Here is a 23553-nt window from a genome sequence, read left to right on the forward strand (position 1 = left end):
CAATTTTGGACTTGTTAGAAGTTTTTTTTTAGACGTTAACCGTTAATCCTGCCTGACTTGGTCTTTTTACAGAGCTGGACTCTGTTTTGAGTGCATTTCTCCCCGAGGACTTTAAAGCTGGGGATCATTCTGATTTAGGTGTTTTCGTTAGAATAGCTGTGGACCTTTAGTTAGATTATCTTTGATTTAGAGAAGGATTCTTTAGTTATCTTTAGCCTTTAAGAGGATTCCCTTTGTTAATCAACCCTTTTAACTTTTACTCTCCTCACCTCGTTATTTGCACCGTCACACCCATCTGCCTATTTTCACTGTATTTGTCCCCTCATCCTCCTGGATGGCCAGGAGGGGACGTAACATGTCTGAGGGGAAAAGTTGTGTTTGAAAGCCATTTTCCAAGTGTCCAGGGCTTGTTTGTGAAAGTTGGCAATTTTAACAGGCAGTTTGCCTGAGGTAAAGTTGCATGAAAGCAAGAACTTTAAGCCACCAGTAGTTTTGCCATTAAACAAAAAATTGGGAATAAAAAACCATGGTTCATGTTATGTGAAAGACAATGTTTTAACCAATTCATTTTGAATATATTGTTGATAGCTTGGAAATCCAATACATTAAGACCCCCCTCTGAAATCTGTCTAATAAGTGTTTTCCTCTTTACATATTCATTTTTATGTTTCCAAATAAACTTAAATAAGAGTGAATCAATAGCTGCACGGGTTTTGCTATCAACATATAAAGATAAAGCTGGGTATACTAACCTGGATAATCCTTCAGCCTTGGAGAGTAAAACACGACCTATAATGGTAAGATCCCTCTGTAGCCAGCAACTAAAGACAGATTTAGATTTTTTCAATTTTTGGGTTGAAGTTTTTGAAATTCTTTCACTAGAAGATTTGCTTAATGTGATACCCAAATATTTGACTTCATTTTTTTTTACCTCTATGTCATCTATTGATACGGTGTCTAAATCATGAATGGCTAATATTTCACATTTTCTCTTATTAACTGTGAGACCAGAAGCATCCGAGAACCTATTTAAAGCTTTAACAATAACAAGGACTTGAAGATCATTTGGAAGAAAAAGGCAGGGATCATCGGCCAGTTGACTGATGGTTAGAACATCTTGACCTATTTTAATACCTTTTACATTCACACAGTTAACAATGAAAAGATTAAGGAGTTCAGCAGCTATGAAGAATAAGAAAGGGGAAATACGACACCCTTGTCTTATTACACGCTTCACATCAAAGCGAGGAGAGGTACCATGTGCCAGGGATACACAGCTATTAATATTAGTGTAAAGAGTGATTATTATGTTCCTGAAGTTTTCTTTGAACCCAAAATAATGTAAAGCCTCAAAAAGAAATAAGTGCTCCACAGTGTCAAAAGCTTTGTAAAGTTCAAAAACAAAATCAATGACTTTTCATCAAACAAATGTCCATAATCTAAAATATCTAAAACAAGCCTGATATTGTTAATGTGTCGACCTTTCATAAATCCTGACTGTGTTACAGAGATAATTTCTTCTAAGCAAAATTTTAATCTATTTGCGTATAGTGATGCAAGTATTTTATAGTCTGAATTTAGTAACGTTATAGGACGCCAATTATCCAAATAATGAGGTTTGGGAATTAAAGATATTACACCTTGCTTCATAGAGACAGTCAGGTCCGTATTTTTGGCACAATCCATGAAGGCTTCTAACAACATATATTTTAAGTCATCCCTGAATGTTTGGTAAAATTCATAAGGCAACCCATCGAGGCATGGACTTTTATTAGATGGCATTTTTGTAATAGTCTTCTTCAGTTCATCAAGCGTAATTGGACTTTCACAAAGCCCACAATTCCCCCGGGAGATTTTAGGAATGAATGGGGAAACACAATCAAAAAAATCCTGAGAGGCTTGAGGCACAAACAAGGATGAGTACAGCTTCTGATAAAAGTTAGAGATAAAGGAAGAAATTTCATTTTCATCTTTTGAGAGATTGTCATTAATAAATAAAGTAGATATTTTTCTTGCCTCTCCACATTTTTTCTCCAGATTAAAAAGAAGGATGAGTTTTTTTTCTCCGTGTTCCAACCATTTAGCCCGAGACCTTATAAAAGCTCCCCTTGCCTTTTTCTGGAAATAAAGGTCTAAATTTCCCCTTAATGAGTGCAAACACGCTTTATCTTCCTTACTGAGAACAGGTATACTTACAATTTCATTAAACTCTTTTAAATAATTAGTATAAGCTTTATTCTGATCTCTTATTTGTTGCTTTCCAAAGCGCATTGAGAAGTGCTGACATTCAAATTTGAAAAGCTCCCATTTTAGGGTAGGTGTAATTTCAGACATTGAATTGAATTTAGTAGCAATTTTTTTAATGCCCAAGCAGTAATCATCTTTTTGTAGCAAGGAAGAGTTTAATTTCCAATATCCAGGTTTGCTACAATTAGTGGATCTTAAATTTGATAAAAATATATCTATCCCAGCATGATCAGTTAAGGAAGTAATAGCAATATTACAACTTCGAACCCAGGGAGGTAAATTATCAGAGATTAGCCACAAATCTATACACAATTTTTGAGAAAGGTCGGTTTTAAACCAAGTAAAGAGGTTATTTTCCAAAGGGTGTAAAATTCTCAGGGCATCTAGTAAGGAAAGTTTACCACAGAAATCATAAATAACAGGGTTAAAATGATCTGGACTACCTTTTGCAGGAAATCTATCTGAAAAATAATTTGGAGCTTCGTTAAAATCACCGCCAACAACCACAAATGCTGAAGGAAATTTGTTCAATTCCATGAGGATTTTATCAGATAAAGAATTGAGGAGCGTGATGTTAGAAACCCTAGAATTAAAGCCATAAACATTGACTAAAATAAAAAATTATCTCCACATCTAATGACCAACAGAATCCATCTGCCATCTTCTGAAACCTCGGTGTATATGACTTCAATGTTAAATTTAGGATGAAATAAAATTAAAACACCCCCTAAAAAATTAGTACCATGAGAAAAAATAGCCTCCCCCCCCCCCCCCCCATTGATTACGCCAAAATGTAACATCTTTTGAAGAAGAATGAGTCTCCTGTAAAAAATATACATCCTGACTTTTTTCTGTGGGCTCCTGGTGGGAGAGTCGTCATCCACAGGTTGTTGTTTAGCATATGAATGGCATCGTTTAAAGCACTCCGTTGTCACCTCCATTGTCTCCATGTCCTCACCTGTATTTATATCGTCGTCGTCGTCTTCCTCCGCTTATCTGGGTCCGGGTCGCGGGGGCAGCATCCCAACTAGGGAGCTCCAGACCGTCCTCTCCCCGGCCACCTCCACCAGCAGGACCCCAAGGCGTTCCCGGACCAGATTGGAGATGTAACCTCTCCAACGTGTCCTGGGTCGACCCGGGGGCCTCCTGCCGGCATGACATGCCCGAAACACCTCCCCAGGGAGGCGTCCAGGAGGCATACTGACCAGATGCCCAAACCACCTCAACCGACTCCTTTCAATTCAGTGGAGCAGCGGTTCTACTCCAAGTTCCTCCCGAATGTACGAGCTCCTCACCCTATCTCTAAGGCTGAGCCCGGCAACCCTATGGAGGAAACTCATTTCGGCCGCTTGTATCCGCGATCTCGTTCTTTCGGTCATTACCCAAAGCTCATGACCATAGGTCAGGATTGGGACGTAGATCGACCGGTAAATCGAGAGCCTGGCTTTCTGGCTCAGCTCCCTCTTCACCACGACAGATCATCTCAGCGTCCGCATCACTGCAGACGCCGAACCAATCCGCCTGTCGATCTCCCGATCCCTCCTACCCTCACACGTGAACAAGACCCCGAGATACTTAAACTCCTCCACTTGAGGTAGGACTTCTCCCCCGACCCGGAGTTGGCAAGCCACCCTTTTCCGGTCGAGAACCATGGTCTCAGATTTGGAGGTGTATTAGTATCGTCAAAGAAATTCGAAACTTTGGCAGTTGGAGTTTCTCCTTTTTCACAGAGTTAGCAAGCCACGTCGAGCTCGTTAGCTAGCAATAAATACAGCGGGAGTCAAACAAAGAGAAAAATAAAAAGTCAATGAAAGAAGGAATAATGTGGGTCAAAAGGTTCCCTTCATGGTCCCTCACAAGAGCTAAGATACTAGTTACATTTTTTAGGGGCTAAAGCAAGCAAATTCAAGCTTTGAACGAAAAGTTTCACCAGCGCCGTAAAAAAGCGTCTTACAGTGGTGCCATCTTGGCCCCCCTCCTGCAGTGCTGCAACTGAGGAGGATGTCATGAATTCCAGCAGCATTATCATTTGTACTGCTTCATGTTCATACAGAACAAGCAACCCCCCTGCAGCCACATCTTCAGTTGCCGTCCGGGATGCCTCGTTGGACGCTTCGTCCAGTCACTGGGGGGAAACGAGATTTGGTTTTGTTTTATACTTTAATGACAGACACATTTGATCTGCATTAATAAAAGGCTTAAACGTTACCAGTCTCCTCTGCATGGTCAGTGCCTCCCTCCTTCTCCGGCACGATGCCACGCACGCTTGCCGGTCCGAGTACTGCTGAGATCCTAACGGCGAGTGGTGGGGGATCAGAGGTGCCAGGGCCTCCGCCAGTGGCAGACACACTCTGGCCGTGGCAAAATATCTTTTTTTTTGCCTCCGCCTTCAGATAGGACGTTTTTTTTTTTAGACCCGCCACAGACAGGGCCGGATTATCATTGCAGGGGCCCCTGGGCACAATGTGCTAAGTTTTGTCTCCTGGCTTCTTCCTCCTCTTTTTGTCTCCTCTCTTGCCTTCAGAAAAACTGCTTTCTATGACTAAATTCATTTACAATGTCATCAAAGTCCAGATTCCTGACAAGCTGAGATTCAATAGCCATCAGTGACAGTGCACTGAGGCGCTGTTGAGTTTGTGTTGATCTCAGTTCATTTTTTATTCTTGTCATTTGTGAAAATCGTTCCCCTTCACAATTTGTAACTGGTAGAATTAGAAAAATCCACAGGGCCACAAACATTAGGGAAGATGGACTGTAAACTATTTTTTAACTGGAAAATGACCCTGGTTCTACTTATATTACATTATCTATGTGGACTCGCTGGGGATTACTTAGAACTGAGAGGCGCAGAGCTCTGATCGTTGATGCGCTCCAGACAGCTGCGTTCTGAGCACGGCCACAGTAGCATTCTCAAAGTGTCGCCACCTCAAAACCAAATTTAACACGTGATCGTTTATCTCGGCTCATATCCTTTCATGCTTTCTGTCTTTTATTTGCGCCTAATGCGTTTTGCTGCTGCGGAGCGCAGCGCATCACCTGTTTCGTCCTCCGGTGGCTTCACCTCACCGGTGCGGTCAGCGCGCACTCCGCTATATTTGCGGTTGGTAGATCTTTTTGAACTCATTAGGTGAAAAAATATGAAGCCAGGTAGCAGTTTTTCTTTAGGATTGAGAGGAGATGCAGGAAGATAAACAGACAGGACAGAAAAATAGTCAAATAAAAACAAATTAGTTTTGTACCTGGTGGTTGCAACAAACAGACACCACTGAAGGTAATCAGAAATGAGGAACAGAAAATGAAATAATTATCTTAATGTTTAGAGCAGCAGGAACTCTGAGAGGCTGCAGACGCACCAGAGTTTGTGGCCGCTGCGCAGGGAGAGGGGGAGAGGGCTGAAGCGGAGCAGTAAAGATGCAAAAACTACAATTATTAAAATAAATGTGTGGTAACAGAAAATGTGGGTGCAATTTTAATTACTTGTTAACTTTTTTCTCCAACGTTAAGAGTGCTGCACAAAAAAAAAAAAAAAAAGACTGCTACTCGCGTGGGCCCCCTTGTGGCTGTGGGCCCCTGGGCCTGTGCCGTTTGCCCATACTATAATCCGGCCTTGTCCACAGATCTCTCTGAAGAACTCAGCATTGACAGCTTCAGCAACGCTGTGCCACTCCGTGGACTTTCTCTTATTTGTTTTGCAAAAGCACTTCCTTTCATTTCTCCACCTCACCCACAGGTACCTCAACTTCTGCTTCTGTGAAATTGTGCTTCCTTGATCTGCCTTGATCTACGGTCGCCATGTCATTGGTGGAGCGCTGCAACAGCCGGCTTATGTATATGCATGAGGTCCACAAGGCACTTTGCATTGACTATTTATGGCAGTAAGTGGACGTGGTGAGGGCTTCATCTTGTTCCTTTTTAGTTAGATTTTTTGTGATGCTTTTCTAGTTCAACCAATCATATTTGGCATCTTTGACTTTTGTTGTGGGTTGGATTTTAGAACTATTCTATTATGAAACAAACCTTTTTTTTTTTTTTACTACTGGCAAGGTCATGTTTTCTAGTCTGCGAGATTCTGATGAAGGCAGGAAACTGGCAACAGTTTGAAATGTTAACAGAAGAACTCCACATCAGATAATGCAAAGGGTGCAAAAATATTTATTGCTAATAAACCTGTAGTCAGTTGGTGTGTATTTGCTTTATATATACAGTCAGGGTACAGAGGAACGGGGATGCTGAAATAATAATCCCAATCATTTAAATAAATATTAAGAAACTGCCACTGAACAAGAAAGACTACAAAGACTAAGTCCTGTACAGCTGGACTGAAAACTGTAGTGTGTGTGTGTGTCAAAATGTATGCAAATATTCAAAATATAGCCAGCCAACCAACATGTGGGGTTGAGTGTTTCCAGAGAGATTGTTGATTTAGATTGAAGATGAACGGTAAAATTCCTACACCCCCATCTGTGCTCTGATGATGGAGCGGCAGAGCGCTAACGTGCAGATTAGACTAGTTCCTAAGGCTTCTCATCATGTGGTTGTGCCATCGGACATCACCGCTACGTCTCTGGCTAGCAACAGACTAGAGTTAAAACAGTAGCTTACACAGTCAGAGTTTTAGTGTACACATGGCATTTTAAAAACATTATTTACAAGAAGACAAAGCAGGAAAAATACAAAAATGTCACAGTAAACTGAAGTGCATGGAATGCAGACTCTACATGTAACTCAGACTTCATGCCGTGTGGTGTTCATTAGATAAGTTCTGTGTTGTGTGACCAGTGTGTGGTGTAACTGAATACATAGATATATTAACATAGTGGCTTCTGATCATGCAGCCCAGCACCGAGTGTCGCAGTCAGAACTCCTTAGAGTCTTTGTTATCAAACAGGTGGAGTTTCTGCTCCGCCGTCAGCCCTTCCTTCAGACTCTAGAGAGGAGAGAAAAACACCAAGTCAGGAGCAGTGTTGCCAACGGTTTTGGACTGAAAGTAGCTGAAGTTCCCCCCAAAAGTCGCTAGATGTCGCCAGGTGACATCACGTGCTAATTTGCATATTGATGACGTCACCACGCCACATTGGCATTCATTTTCCCCATAGCATCTAAAAGATATATATATATATATATATATATATATATATATATATAGATAGATAGATAGATAGATAGATAGATAGATAGATAGATAGATAGATAGATAGATAGATAGATAGATAGATGATAGATAGATAGATGATAGATGATAGATAGATGATAGATAGATAGATAGATAGATAGATGATAGATAGATAGATAGATAGATGATAGATAGATAGATAGATAGATAGATAGATAGATAGATAGATAGATAGATAGATAGATAGATAGATAGATAGATAGATAGATAGATAGATAGATATGTATTTTGGACTAAAAGGGAGGAAAATAAAAACTGTTATGTGTTAAAATTATTAATTAGTATGATTAAAATGGCCCAAATTGCTTTGATATGTAGAATAAATTCCAAAAGTATTACTAAAGTGACATTAAGACAGATATGGTGTGGTGATCCAAACAGTTCTGTTGTAGGATATAACTCAGACCTGCTCTCCTCATTCTCACAGACATTTTCCTAAAAAGCGGTTTTTTACACCTCATAGTTTCTCATCTTCTCTAGTTTTCTCTCTATCGTGATAATAACGGCGCACCGAGTAACGGGGAGCGGGTGTCTCATGGTATAACCATCCCCATGAGCCACAGAGCTGCGTGTGTAAACGGGACGGTAGTTGAAACTCCCATTGACTTTATTTGCCAAATGCAGGAAAAGCCAAAGTGTCTGACGGCTGCAGAATCAGAGATCGCAGGTAGACACCTGCGCCGTCTCTAGTAGAACTGTGAGTCTGCAGCAGCAGACGTAAATCGGCGGTCTCCAGCTCAGCAGCTGTACCTTTGTCTTCAGCGAATCGGCCCAGCCGAAAACGGTTTATGATTGGTCAGTCCTCGTGCACATGTGCAGATTATTGTTCTCTTTCCTTACTCCCGGAAGAACGGTTCAGAGTGCAAATGGTTTCTTTGTTGCTAATCTGTGCGGAATATCTACAAGAAAGTTCTACAGAAAGTAGCAACGGGTCCTGAGAAAGGTTTGTCGCTAGGCGCTTTTTGGAAAAAAAGTCGTTGACGGGGGTCAAAAAGTCTTTAGGATCAGCGACAAAGTCGCTGAGTTGGCTACACTGGTCAGGAGAGTATCAGCAGCAACCTAATGGACCACAAGATAGGAATCTAGAAACCTGAAGTTTCTGAGCAGCTATCCACAGTGTTGTACTGTTAACAACGAGGGGTATCGTTTATAGAGCTGCTAACGCACAAAAGCAGGGCCGACAATTGCGCACGTTATTTTTACACAAACATATGATTTAAAAATGTGCCAACTGTAAGCACTCTGACTCTGGCATAAGCACACTTTGGAGACAGGAAACGGGGAGGCACAGCTGCTGAGGTGATGACATGGTGAATTAAAGACATTTAGGCATGTGTAGACCCTCGCACACGCACGTTTAAAAGCAAATGCACTTTTCTATCCAACTTGGTAAAGAAGCGTTACCTTTGAGGTCAGTAAAACACGTTTGGACAGAGAGGACAGACGGTTTGAAAGAGGAGTGAAGGAAGGCGTGTGGATGAGGATGGCTCAGGTGTCTTCCTCCTGAAGGCTGAGCCTATTTTACCAAGATGTTTTCTTTTATTCTAGAACTTCATCTGCAACTGAAAATGAGTTTGTGGAATGCAGAAGGGTCTTGCACAAGAGGATGACCCCCGAGAGAACAAAACAGCAACGTTTACCCTAACTTCATAAAGTCCCAGCACTCGATCAGAACTACAGAACCCTTTTGGATGAGAGGGCAGCAGGTACAGATGTGGGAGGAACTCTAACACCCAGTGAGAAGACACACACACACACACACACACACACACACACACACACACACACACACACACACACACACACACACACACACACACACACACACACACACACACACACACACACACACACACACACACACACACACACACACACACACACACAGTTACCACTCAGAGGGTTTTCCACCAAAGAAGTTCCAGGGCTCGACCTGGACTGGTGCCAGAGCCCATCTTTTCTACACCTGCAGACCAACTCAGTCTCACATCAAATAAAATATCTCTCCTGTAAATATTTGATCCTGCTCCTGTCTCATTATTCCTGCTAACAGATGTCTAAACCACACCACTACGTTGTCTAAGGGCAGATGTTATCCACTTCTAATGTTCTTTATGGACCTGTTCAGTGTTCGTCAAACACACGCAGGCTCTAAAAACACCAGCTGCTGATCCGGGAACAGCCAACCAGGTTTAGAAACCCTGATGCTGAAGGCGTCTGACCCATTCTAACACTGTGGCTGGAGATTAAAAACACGACACAAGCTTGCTAAGCAGACTCCATTCAGGCTGGAGGGTTTTAAACTAATCCAAGTTGGATTAAAATGGAGTTTGTAAACATGGAGGTCAAACATTTCTGTTAGCGGTTGGTCTCCTCGACTCCTCGGCCAAAAGGTGAGCTGAGACAGGTGTCTCATTCCAACCTCTTGTGACCACTTGTTTCATGAAAAAAGTACATTTGTAATGATTTCAAACTCTGAGCTGTTGTTATCTAAGACAACTTTGTTGTGAGCGTAACGAGAAAGTAGTGAAGTGGCTCTCACATAGTGATGGGTACCGAATTCGGTACTTTTTAAGGTACTGACTGAGTTCCATAGTACCGAATGAGCACCGATTCATGTCATTTGAAACGGTGCCTCGTTTCGGTACCCGCCCTTCATAACGAGAACTTGCCTAGACAGCTGCGCATGCGCAAGAGAGTTATGTCGTCGGTCGCTGCGAGCCAGTTGTGAACAGAGCAGCATGGTAGAAAGAATACACGCTAAAGCTTGGGTCCACTTCACTAAATGTGATGGGTAACTGGGTGATGATGAAACCAGCGACAACGATCTAAGTGAGACATCCTCATCTTAATCTGCTCCAGTAGGTAAATAAAATGTTTAAGATAACGTTAGCTCGATATGTTAGCTTCCGTTTCGCTAATGGTGCGTTCGCTTTCTCCTCGGAACTCCGAATTTCCGACTAGAAGAACATGAACGCGCTCTAAAGTTTGGCTTCACTTTACTAAATGCGACGGGTGATTGGGTGAAGATGAAACCAGCGACAACGATCTAAGTGTGAGGCATCATCGTTTAAATCTGCTCCAGCAGCTAAATAAACTGTTTAAGATAACGTTAGCTTGATATGTTAGCTTCCATTGCCACCGTTGTTATCAGCTAATGGTGCGTTTGCTTTCTCCTCGTAAATTCTAACTTCCCAGTAGGAAAAATCAAATGAACAAGGACGGCAAAAGGAATGAAGATACGCAGTAAATTTAGTTCACAGTAAAGATGTTTGCTTCAGTTTAATTATCAGCTTATAAAACTCAAGGACAATGTTAAAATACAAACAGTTGTACTGTATGTTATTTATCGTGATATTTATCAAATATGGTTCTATATTGAGAAAAATATTTATTTTATTATAAAAAAGAATTAAAATATTAAACACTCAAAAGTATCGAAAATTGGTACCGTTAAGTACCGGTATTGATTCCTAGGTACCGGGAATTAGTACCGAATCGATTCAAATGTCAAAGGTACCCATCCCTACGTCTCACATGATCGTTTTACTGTGGCGCACGCATTTAGTAAACAGAAATCCAGCATGGCAGTGTCCTCGGAGTCCGAAAAAGCAGCGATTTTGCTTCAAATCTCTTACAAACGGCTGCTGTGAGTGATTGTGTCCTCTGAGTTAGCACCAGTTTTAGAGGGTGAGGGTGGGGAGACGTGTAACCAGGGAAAACTAAACTAATCTTAAAGACGCTCTGGTCCCAGTTTAACACTGAACCCGGTTTGGTGGATAAATCTGTGTGTGTGTGTGTGTGTGTAGCAGTGACTTGTATCTCTGTAGTGGAGAATAACAGGGTGTGGATGGTTTGGTTTACCTAAAAGAGAAGGGGGAGGAAGCCTACAAGTCTTCAGCTGCCTAAGTGTCCCAGGGCATGTCTCGATTCACAGACTGAGGACAGAAGGGGAGGAAAAAACAAACACACACACCAGCATGTGTGTGTTAGACCACTGTGGAGTTTTATTGCCAACAAAATCCCACGACTGCACCATCACATGCAACTCTACAGGTGAGCTGTAGGTGGCAGCAAAGCTCTAGACCTGTTCCCCGTGTTTCTGCTCTGGTGAGATGGATGAGCCTCTTCACCTACCTTTGACCTCATGGTGCGCTCTGAGCGTTTGGCTGCGGCAGCAGCCATCTTGAGGATGTCAGGGTTACTTTTGGATTTCATGATGTCTGTTTGGGGAAAACCAGTCGGTGTAATGGATTCTGCTATGATGTAAAGTCTGGGATTTGTGAGCTGGGCTTGTACCGTATCCTCCTCGTTCCACGTCTTCCGGTGACGGCTCTCCGAGCGCTTCGTGAGCCAGCTGCAGCTGCTCTCTGAGCCGGCCAACATCTCGTTCTGCTTTGGCCTTGACGATGCTCAGCTCTGTGTAGATGTCCTTGTACTTATCTGTTGCATACTTCTTGTCCTAGGAAGACATGGGTTTAATAGGGTTGGAGTTAAACACTGAAAACAGATTTATTTGCCTCGAAATTCTCGGATTAACTCGCTCAAAGGGCAGTGTTGACATTTACTCTTTGGGAAGCCTGCAGCTCCTCCTTCAGAGAGTTGATCTCCTGCTTCAGGTACTGGACCTCGGACTCCTTCACCCTCAACATCACCTGAACGAGACAAGAATGAAGTTAAAGTTCCCAGAGGGAGAAAAACAGAGAAAACAATCAGCGCCTCTCAAGATGTGGGGCGACGGTGGCACAGGAGTTAAGTCCTCGCCCTCTAACTGGAAGGTTGCAGGTTCGAGCCCCGCTCAGTCTGTTGCTGTGCCCTTGAGCAAGACACTTAAGCCCCCTCACCTGCTGCTGGTGGTGGTTGGAGGGGCCGGTGGCACCAGAGCTTAGCAGCCTCACCTCTGTCACTGCGCCCCAGGGCAGCAGTGGCTACATCGTGGCTCATCCCCACCAGTGTGTGAATGACTGATTGTGTTGTAAAGTGCCTTGGGGGGTTCCAGGACTCTAGAAGGCACTATATTAAATACAGGCCATTTACTATTTATAAACATCACGAGGTGCTTAAAAAAAAAAACAATAAATTTAAAATATAAAAACACTAAAAAAAAAAGATAAAAAAATATGTTTAAAGTGACAATGTGTAGTTTTTACCATTAGACTCTGGAAATATCCATTGAAATTTTGTAAACGAGTTAAAAGATAACCAGCTGTTGAAAAATATTGGCAGTTTCATTACATATAACCATAAAAATTCCGTCTAAAATACACGGGAGCAGGTCAGAGTTTCTGGGTGACGCCATATTGGATAGCATGTTTCCTTCTACGGAAGCCCGTGAGGGCAGAATGCATTTACTGATTTGTAACAAACGGTTAGAAAACTTTCAGCATTAATAAACTTTGTTCTTTTACACATTTACCTCTCGACTCATTGCCAGTGATGAAAGGGAATCTCATGTTCTTGCTATTTTGCTGAAGGCTGCGCTCCCAAGGACTTTTGACCCTAATGGCCATCCGTTGGTAAAGTCTTGCTTGAACACAAAAATAATGCTAGCTTGCAATGATTTAGATATCTGCTGCCCCCTATCACCAGGGAAAACACACACTGTCACTTTAAAATGAGAAAAAATAAAAACTGTGATTAAATGTAAATTACATGTAAGGAAAGGGAGAGAGAAAATGAACAGGAAAGAGGGAAATCAGCAGATCCCAGGAAAGGCGGAATAGTTAGAAAGAGCAGAATCAGGAGAGGGTGACGAAGGTCACCAAAACCAGCCTGAACAAGTGAGTTTTCAGCTGTTTTTTAAAGGAGACCACTGAATCCACTGATCTCAGGCTCAGGGGGAGAGAGGTCCAGAGTCTGGGGGGGGCCACAGCAGCAGATGATCTGTCACCTTTGCTCTTTGGCCTGGTGCTGCACAACTAGAACTAAGAGCATTCAGCTCATCTCTAAATAGTCACATCCAGACCCTGCTGGTTCCACTCTGGTTGATCAGGTCTTACCTCCAACTCATACAGCTCTTTTCCATGTATGGTGGTGTTAGAATCTCCCGCTCCTTCCTCAGAAGTCATGGAGCGCATGTTTCTGATTTCTGCTGCCAGACGGTTGTTTAACTCCTGAAATTGTCCAGAAGAAGCTTAGAATAAAAGCACTGCTGTTTTTCAGGAACAATGTGTGACTCCATGTTTGGAAGCAAGGGGGTCCCGATAGGGCCCAATCAGTGACCCGATAAAGAGACATGGCTAACTCAATCAGACTTCAGCCTAATTTATACTTCTGTCGGCGCCACTGACACGCACACGCATTGATGGAGACATTTTATTTTCAGGCTTCCCTGTCACATGGGCAGTGTTGCAAAGCAATTCCTCGCCAGGACATCAGAGGGCGTAGCACTGTGCCGTGGTATCCTGCCACCATTACAGTCTTGTATCCGGCCCACGATAGGGTGTTTACTAATGTGTTTACCCATTTCAGAGACTTTTTAGCACGGACAAATTTGTCTCTTATTCTCCTCCATCTCTTCCTGCTGTTGCCACCGCTAAACCCACAGTTTTTTTTATCTCCATCATTTCCGTCCACGAATACTACGCTTGCTGCGTATTTTGTACTACTTCAGTCACGGGTGAATAAAACTGCATTTTGCAGGAACACTACTCAGAGCGGTGGGGTAGATTTGCTCTTGACATTGGTGGGGACTTATAAATGTACATATATACACATATATATGTGTACATATATATATATATATATATATATATATATATATATATATATATATATATATATATATGCATATTATATACATATATATGTATACATATATACATATACATATATATATATACATATACATATACATATATACACATATATATGTATATATATATATATATGTATATATATGTGTGGAGCACGGGTGATGAGCGCAGCAGCGATGTGCGTCAGCCACGAATAAAAGACAGAAAGTACCAAAGCATTTATGAACGATCGTGTGTTAAATATATATTTGGTGGTGCCTCTTTGAGAATGTTACTGTGGCCATGCGCAAGATGCAGATGCTGGTGGAGCGCATATCCACCGGCATCTGTGGAGCACACAAGAGTGACTGAACGTTTTCCTTCTAGCTTTGGCGCTGCTAACCGGCGTAGTTTGTCATGTGACTCTCACGTGACAACATGTGCAGCCAATCACACCAGGCTTATGCGTTACGGAGGTAGGACTCCAGGAGAGAACGTTCTGTAACCCTTTCTGTACTTCTAGGGTAACGAGAAATTTGACAGGCTTGTTTTTTTAGTGGAGGCGGTCAGATTATTGGTGGGGACTATTTAATCATCACTGGATATTGGTAGGGACACGTGTCACTTCCGTCCATGCCAAATCTACACCCATGACTCGGAGCAACTCGGACCGGTGAAGCTCGGCCCGACCACTGTTCCCAAGGGCACGGTTCAGTATTTTCCTTTAATTTTTAGTCCCTGCTCCATTGAGGTACCTGCCTGGCAAGGCTGAGTCGGGCCAGCATCGTGACCCTGGCCGCTGATTGGCTAGAGGGCGGAGTCACTGGTTGCTCTGGAGTTTTTTGCCTGCTGTTTTGTATACATGCTACGAGTAACAATCGCACAATCCGACACACAATGGCGTTGTGTGTCTCTGCTCCGACGCAGAAGTATAAATGAATGAAAATGTTAAGAATCTCAGGAATACTTTCACTTTGATTAATTTAGGACAAAATACTTCAACATGAATCAGAGTTCAGACTGGCAGCAACAGGAGGAGCTGATGGTCTCTCAATAATCAGTTTGGGACATTCCCAGTTAAAGCAGTAGTGTGTGTGTACCTGGTTGTGTGCGTTGAGCTCCTGGTTCTCTCTCTGACACTGCCTGAGGGCCTGCCTCTCAGCCTCCAGCGCCTGGGCCAGGTGGGCGTTTTCCAGGCACTTTTGGGAATACTGTTCTGACAACACCTCAATTTCCCTCTGGAAGGAACACAGCTCCTCCCTGAAACGCAGCAGCATGATGGGAGAAGAGAAAACAATCAAAGACTCTGCTGCTTCGGTCCTCGTCAGACCGGACATCGGGGTTCATCAGAGGTGAACCGTTTTTACTACCAACATAACACCAAGCAGCTTGATGGTCCATCCCTCACTAGAAGGTAGGTATTAATGTGACACTCTTCACCGTGACATTCAGTTAAATTCAATTCAATAATTTATTTCACTCAAAGTTTAAATATACAAACTTCAAACCAGAATATAAGCATTCGAGTGAAATAGGGGGAGGAAGAAGAAAAAATCTTATATGACCTACCCCCTTTAACTAAGACAAGATAAATAACAAAAAGTACAAAATAGCCTTATACACAAAAAATAAACCGCTCTCTTACTTCCACAAATAATATCACTACTAAAACATTAATCCTCCATCCTCAACTCACCAAATCATACGATTTTAGCACTTTATCTTTATACATTTTTTTGAATTGATCAGTAGTTGTACATTTTTTTAATTCATCATCCAGGTTATTCCATAATTTCACACCATATATTGAAATACACATTTGCTTTAATGTAGTACGAACAAATATCCTTTTAAACTCTGGTTTCTTTCTACTCTTATCATTTTTTGGGATTAAAACAAAGAACCTTTGTAGATTAGTTGGCAGCAAATTATTTCTAGCCTTAAACATAATTAGTAAAATTTTCAAGTTAACTAAGTCTTTGAATTTCATAATTTTAGACAGAACAAAATATTTGTTAGTATGTTCTCTTGGATTTGCTTTATGTAGAATTCGCAAAACTTTCTTCTGTAACAGAAACAAAGGATTAGTGTTTGTTTTATACGTATTGCCCCAAACCTCAATACAATAAGTTAAGTATGGTAAGATAAATGAGTAATATAATGCCTGAAGCGTTGAAATTTCTAGAAAACCTTTGACTTTGTTTAAAATTCCAATACTTTTGGATATTTTTTGTTTTATATATTTTATATGGGATTTCCAAGTAAGTTTATGGTCCAAGAGAACCCCTAAGAATCTGACTTCATTTACTCTATCAATTAAAAAAACATCAATAGACAAAGTAACTAAATCATTAGTTTTTCTGTTACCAAAAACCATGAATTTTGTTTTATTCCAATTGAGAAATAATTTATTGTCATTAAACCACTTCTTAAGATTAGACATTTCACAAACCATATTTCGAATAATAATTTCTAAATCATTTCCAGAACAAAATATATTCGTGTCATCAGCAAACAATATGAACTGTAATACTTTGGACACATCACAAATGTCATTTATATATAGAATAAAAAGCTTAGGGCCCAACACTGACCCCTGTGGGACACCGTGTGTAATCTCTAGTGAATCTGAAATTTCATCATCTAACTGTACAAACTGATTTCTATTGGTCAAATAACTACTTAACCAGTCATGGGCGATTCCACGTATCCCATAATCCCTCAGCTTGGAGAGTAAAATACTGTGATCTATTGTGTCAAATGCCTTTTTTAAATAAATAAACAAACCCACTGTTTATTGTTTTTTTTCTATTGCTGATGAAAGTTCTTCATTTCATTCCAATAAAGCCAGAGATGTAGATTTATGTGATCGAAACCCATACTGACTCTCACTCAGGAGGTTTTCCTTCTCAATAAAGTTATCTAGTTTCTGAACAAACCATTTCTCAAGCACTTTAGAAAACTGAGAAAGCACTGAGATTGGTCTATAATTATCAAACTTATATTTATCAGCATTTTTAAAAATTGGAATTACTTTTGCAGTTTTCATTTTTTCTGGAAATGTACCACTCTGAACAGACAAATTACAGATATAAGTGAATGGTTCAACAACATAATCAATAGTTTTCTTTACAATCATCATGTCAATCCCGTCACAGTCTGTGGATGTTTTATTTTTACTTTTCCTAACTATCGTCAGAACTTCATTTTCACTTACATCCCCTAAAAACATAGACTGTAAAATTTTGCTCCCTCCTTGTATTTTTCCAGCTTCATTAGTTTGTGTTTCCAGAGATTTGGCCAAACTTGGTCCTATGTTTACAAAAAATGAATTAAGTTCATTTACCACCTCAGCTTTATCCCTCAAGATCTTATCTCCGTTAGTAAAAAAAATCTGGATAACGGGCATGCTGAGACCTGGATCTTATAACACTATTCAGAATTCTCCATGTTCTTTTCATGTCACCTATGCTTTCCTTCAGCCTTAAATTATAATGATCTTTTTTTGCTTGTCTTATTAATGATCAGGGTATCTGCAGGTTTAAGGGAGCCAAATTTAAGACTTTTTAAGACCTTTTTTAAGGCCAGTTTGACCAAATTTAAGCTACTTTTTAAAATTAAATTTAAACTATAATTTCCTGCTATTGCGAATGTGGGATTAACCATCCAGTTACCATAAAAGTTGCACGTCCCCATGGCGCAATCTCCCACTAGCTTAACCAGCTTATGTGCTCATCTAAAAAAGCCCCCTTTCACAACCAACTGAATGTGTACGGTTCCGCTTATGCCAATATCATACACAAAAAATGCTGAACACTAAATAGAAATTCATGAAAATTGAAATAAACTGATCTTGTTTATTGGGTCTTTGGTAATTTAAGACCTTTCTTTGGAAACTGTATTTAAGGATTATTTGTCATTTTTAAGGATTTTTAAGGCCTTAAATTTGGAAAAGCAAATTTAAGACTTTTTAAGACTTTTTAAGGACCCGCGGATACCCTGAATGATGTCAATTTATTTTTGTATATTTTGTACTTGATTTCTGTGGCTTTGGTTTGGTATTTGACAAAATCTCTGTATAATTAGTTTTTCCTTTTACAAGATTTTAATAATCCCCTAGTTAACCACGGTTCTACATTCATAATTATCTTTTTTCTACAGACAACTACAGGGCAGTTCTTATCATATAAAGATTTATATGTTTTTAAGAACGTATCATATGCCAGGTTCACATCCCTCACATAAACCCCACTCCAGTTCTCCTTCAACAAGTCATTACAAAATGCTGTTATAGCATCCTCTGTCCTTATTCTAACATGTTTTATCTGATCTAACTCCTTAGGTTTTTTGAATACATTTTTATGTATTATAAAAATTGGTAGATGATCACTTATATCACTAATTAGGAGGCCACTGTTAGCTGTCTTCTCAATTTCATTTGTATAAATATTGTCTATTAATGTAGCACAGGTACTGGTGATTCTAGTAGGCTGAGTGATCACAGGATATAAACTCCTGCTGGACATCACATCCATAAAGTCTCTAGTCATTTTGTTTCTCTGGTTAAGTAAATCAATATTGAAATCTCCACATATTAACCAGGATTTGTTGTCATTTAATCCATCTATGAGAGTTTCGCATCTTTCTTTAAAACATTGTAAATTGGAGCCAGGTGTTCTATATATACAGGCTACTATAATGTTTCTAGTTTTTTCCATTTCTATTTCAACAGCTACACATTTCATCACATCTTCCACAGCTACTGCCATGGACTCCAGTATTTTACACTTCAAGGCACTTTTGACGTACAGTGCAACCCCTCCACCTTTTTTCTTTCCTCTGTTTGTATAAAACAAATGGTACCCTACCATATCAAAATCTATACCCTTTTCTTCATTTAACCATGTTTCAGATAAAGCAATCACTTCAAATTGGTGCTTAAATGTTTTCATATATGCATTAATTTGGTCAAAACTAACGTAAAGACTTCTACAATTAAAGTGGATAAGTGAGAAATGACCTAAATCTACAGAACTATTAAACTGATCATTTGTGTAATATTTACAGTTATCATTAATTGTATTTAACAGATTACCATCTGGATCAATATTGTTTTCATAGTCAAGTGTGTTACGTTCAGTAACAACAAATATTTTCAGAGTTTTCACAGCAGAATTTGCCATCAACTATTTTTCACAAAAGTACCTCAACTCTTGTGACTTTTCAGAAGAGTGTTGACTCCTTTAATCAATTCATGATCAGGGCTTGTTCTCCGTTGAGCATGAACTGACTCCCATCCTGCGCTCCTCAGCGTTGATTCCAGATCGGGAACCTCTTCTGGAATATTCATGTTTACTCCAAACTCACGTAGTCCAATAGCAGCAGCATGGGGGTCACTATACACCTTCACTTTTCCATCTTCACAAAAGAGTTTCAGTCTCGCTGGAAACAAGATCCGTGACTTCACTTTTCTTTCGTTGAGTATTTTCCGCACCTCCTTGTATTTAGCCCGCTCCTTGAACACAGCGCTTGTAAAATCCTCATCGAAATAAATCCTTTGGTCTGTCACTTGAACATTCCTTTTTCTTCAAGCAGCCTCCAATACTTTCTGTTTCATGGCGTATGACTGGAATCGAACCAAGTTTGCTCTGGGGCGCTCCCTTTGTCCCATCTTTGGCCCAACACGATGTGCTCTCTCAATATTCAAATCATCAATCACATCCAGTTTTTCACGGGCCAGTTTGTTCACAAACTCAATGATGTTATTTTCTTCACAACCCTCAGGTACAGAGTAGATTCTTATAGTTTTTTTGCTAGCTTGGCTCTCAAGTGCCTCACATTTCATTTCTAGTTGTTTTTGCATCTGAACCACTTGTATTAACACATTGGAGGTTTTCATTGCATAGTCTTCACTCTCAACAATTCTCTCTTCAGCTTCCTCCATTCTTTTTTTGATGCTTGTGAACTCTGCTCGTAGCACATTCAATTCTGTTTTTAATGCTCCAAAGCTGGCTGATGTTTCAGTTCAAAATTCTCTCAGTTCTTTGAGTATTTCAGCCATACCTGAAGATTTTGTTGGTGTCATGTCCTCAGCTGATTCCAGTTGATTGTTCTCCATTTGTTTGTGAGCACCTTCTTCCATTTGTTTGGAGGATTGCTTTTGCCCTGGTTTTGGCATATTCCACAGCTCCAGTCATAAATTTATCAACTTGCAGTTAAAGGTCTTGGTTTCAGAGGATTTCCACACGAATTTTCATCATTCCAAACACTTTTAAATAGAATCTTCTTTAATTGTTTGGAGAGCCTCTCACAGGCACACCTGTCCAGCGGCCATCTTGTCTATCCTGTTCAACACTCAAGTGTCCCAAACCCATTTCCAGAAGAATTTCGTTTTTGAGGACATAAACAAAATCATCAGTGACTACCAGGAGTGGACTGAGACGGAACATCTTCCCCGGTGTTTCGGATCGACCGGCCCCCCGCGGTCACTACACACACCTTTTGGGACTGCGAGTGCCATCTCTGCCACTGATTAAAACCACGTACGTTAAGACAACAATGGGTAGAGTGGGATGTCCAGTAATCACAAGGTTGCAGGTTCGAACCTGGCAGAGAATTCTGCTGTTGTGCTGTTGTGTCCTTGGGCAAGACACTTGACCCCCCCTTGCCTGCTGGTGGTGGTCGGAGGGACCGGTGGCGCCTGTGCTCGTCAGCCTCATCTCTGTCAGTGCGCCCCAGGGCAGCTGTGGCTACATCATAGCTCATCAACATCAGTGTGTGAATGTGTGTGAACGGATGAATGATACACTGTAGCGTAAAGCGCTTTGGAGTCTTTACTCTGAGAGGCGCTACACAAGTGCGGGTCATGTATCATCATTATTTTTAATAATAAGCTACACCAACATTAGCTTTTAGCAGCGCGTCTGCGACTGTGCGGCTCCGTTCCTCGCACCGGTTGGTACAGCGCAGCGACTAGCTGTTCGTCTGTTCTTTGTATCAGAGCTGCTTTCTAGTCTATCGAGGAAAGGTATTTCAAAATACATTTTGCTATGGTTTCATCGCCCAGCACTGGTGATAATTTCTAACCAAATACAGCCAGAGTTGGAAGAAGATTATTAAGAGAACAGGACTCACTCATGCTGTCTGCGGATCTCTTCGATATCTGCGTTTTCTGCATTGCTACTAGCCTTGCGAGCTTTGTCCAGCTCCTTCTCCAGCTCTGTCCGGTGGGCGTTCTTCATCGCTTCAATAGCTGATAAAACACAAACAGCTTTAACTTCTCTAAAACTTCACAGATGCAGACCTGCCAACCTCGTCAACATTTTTGAGTGCCACTTGTGCTGCGTTTTTCACGGACTTTTGCAACTCCATAGCTTTTCACTCTGTAATCTCCCCATTCACTGGACGGAAAATTTTATACACACACGAACGCACGCGAACACACACACGGACACACACACACACACACACGTGGACACACGCACACACACAGTTTACCTTACCAGAACAGCAGCGAGTGGCGAACCGGAGGGAGAGAGGAGTAGCTGGCAGGACAAAGCAGGGAGGAGGGGGGCGGGGGTGTTACGCTATAGGCTAGGCAGATTAGCTAGCTCTGGTTTTTCTCTGCTTCTCTACGATGATTGGCTTAAACGTGTTCACCACGCCGCTGAGTCGTGTTGTCAGACATGAGTACCACTCGTGCATATTTGCCACAGAACTCAACTCACGTATCTGCAACTTTTTGCGTAGTTCAGAGGGGTGAGTCGTGCCAGCGTAAATAGATGCCAAATTGCGTACTGGCTACGCAAAATGTGTCCAGGTTGGCAGGTCTGCAGTAGCTGGTGTATTTTTGAAAAAGGTATTTACCTGCGATTGTTGCGGCTGTTTCCTCAGCCAGAAGCCTTTCTTTCTCCTCCTGCAGGTTCTCCAGCTCTCTCTGGTGTTTCCTCTGCAGCTCTTCAATCACTTTCTGATGGGACTCCTCCATGGCAGCAAAGCCCCTTTCACAGGTGGCCTGCAACAAAGAGCGAGGAGCTGTGAGTCTACAGTCATCGGGACTTGAACCTCTAACGTAATATGAACAGGAAATAAAAAAGCAAGCCCTTGACTCCTGATCTAAGCATGTGAAACCAGCAATTCAGTTTGAGTTAAAGACTAGAGCAAGCCTGTGTGAGTACAAAAAGGTTATGTAACAACAACAGCATACACATTACAGTGAAGAAGGCACAAATGTGTGTGTGTGTGATTGGTGGTGTTGGTGCTGGGGGGCAGCTACAACTTCCTGTTGCACTACTTATGATGTCGGATCAGCATCTTGATGCGGCACACATGTGAGGTGGGATGGATTATCTCAGCAAAGCAGAAGTGCTCACTATCACACATTTAGACTGATTTGTGAACAATGTTTGAGAGAAATGGTAACATTGTGCATCTGGAATGAATTTTAGATCTTTAAGTCCATCTCATGAAAAATTGGAGCAGAAACAAAGGTGCTGCGTTTATATTTTTGTTGAGTGTAATAATGCGTGTTTGGAGGAGCGTCCTCCGATCCTCTCCCTCTCTCTCGGTCTCTCAGTCGCTGATTGAGCGAGCGGAGCGCGCCGGTGACAACCCACTCAATTAACATAATTCACGGCCCAAATCCAACAGAACCGATCGGGCTGATTCGGTTCGGGTTTGGTCTCAGGTTACAACTCCAGCGCTCAGCGCTGCAGCACCAGCTAAAGGCAGACCAAAGTTTCCTACCCGGTAAATGTGGAGAACACCTCTCTGACAGATTTGGATGCTACGCTGGTGCCGGCGTTAAAATAACACAACTACATTCAACTATAACTGATCATGGTACTCGTCTATGATGCTGAATGGGTTATGCCTGCATCTCGATGCATTGATTAATTATTTTCCTCAGCTCTATACACCCCCCAGTCTGTCGGGGGTGGGGCGTGTGCGCGGGATTCGGGGGCCACAAAGAGAGGGCCACGTCCAGCCCGCCTATTGCGTACCGCTGCATTACACACACCCACATAAGTAGCGTTTCCACTGTCGGAACTTCAGGGACACGTGAGTCTCCACTTGACGGGGCCGGCTGAAGACTTTTCTGAGTACCTGATCAGGGGTAGGTACCTGGAATGGCCCGGTGGACTTGCCAAGTCTTTTGGTTAACTCACGCTGATTGGTTGTAACTCAGTAGGAAATGACATCAGCAGATGTCGCCCAAAAGAGCACCACTCAGCCTGAAACAGCTCTCTCTGTACAGCGTGGTTCAAGTCAGCTCATCCAAGAGTACGTTTGTTCTCATGCCAGCTCCGGGACAGACAGTGGGTGCGACCCTCATAGATGTGGGGGGGAGGAAGGGAGGGGACCCGCTGCATTCACGGGTGGTGGTGGGGGAGGGGCTTT

The 23553-nt window shown here is 41.7% G+C and overlaps 1 protein-coding gene across 2 annotated transcripts in view; it reads right to left on the bottom strand.

The window, feature by feature from the left end:
- Nucleotides 1-6869: 6869 nt before the first annotated feature.
- Nucleotides 6870-23553, bottom strand: part of mprip (myosin phosphatase Rho interacting protein) — a 109045-nt gene continuing 92361 nt past the window's right edge. The window contains exons 17-25 of one of the 2 annotated variants that reach the window (XM_070545476.1): nt 22021-22168; nt 21289-21406; nt 15255-15414; nt 13420-13533; nt 11989-12075; nt 11720-11882; nt 11558-11643; nt 11285-11358; nt 6981-7174 (exon numbers count right to left, since the gene is read on the bottom strand). In XM_070545476.1, coding sequence (XP_070401577.1) covers nt 11326-11358; nt 11558-11643; nt 11720-11882; nt 11989-12075; nt 13420-13533; nt 15255-15414; nt 21289-21406; nt 22021-22168 — 909 coding nt within the window. In that variant the 3' untranslated portion in view covers nt 6981-7174; nt 11285-11325. Of the gene's footprint in view, nt 7175-11284; nt 11359-11557; nt 11644-11719; nt 11883-11988; nt 12076-13419; nt 13534-15254; nt 15415-21288; nt 21407-22020; nt 22169-23553 lie in introns of both variants that reach the window. The other variant, XM_070545475.1, reaches the window with a different exon arrangement.

The sequence above is a fragment of the Nothobranchius furzeri genome, chromosome 16, assembly GCF_043380555.1.
Source record: "Nothobranchius furzeri strain GRZ-AD chromosome 16, NfurGRZ-RIMD1, whole genome shotgun sequence".
NCBI lineage: Eukaryota > Metazoa > Chordata > Actinopteri > Cyprinodontiformes > Nothobranchiidae > Nothobranchius > Nothobranchius furzeri.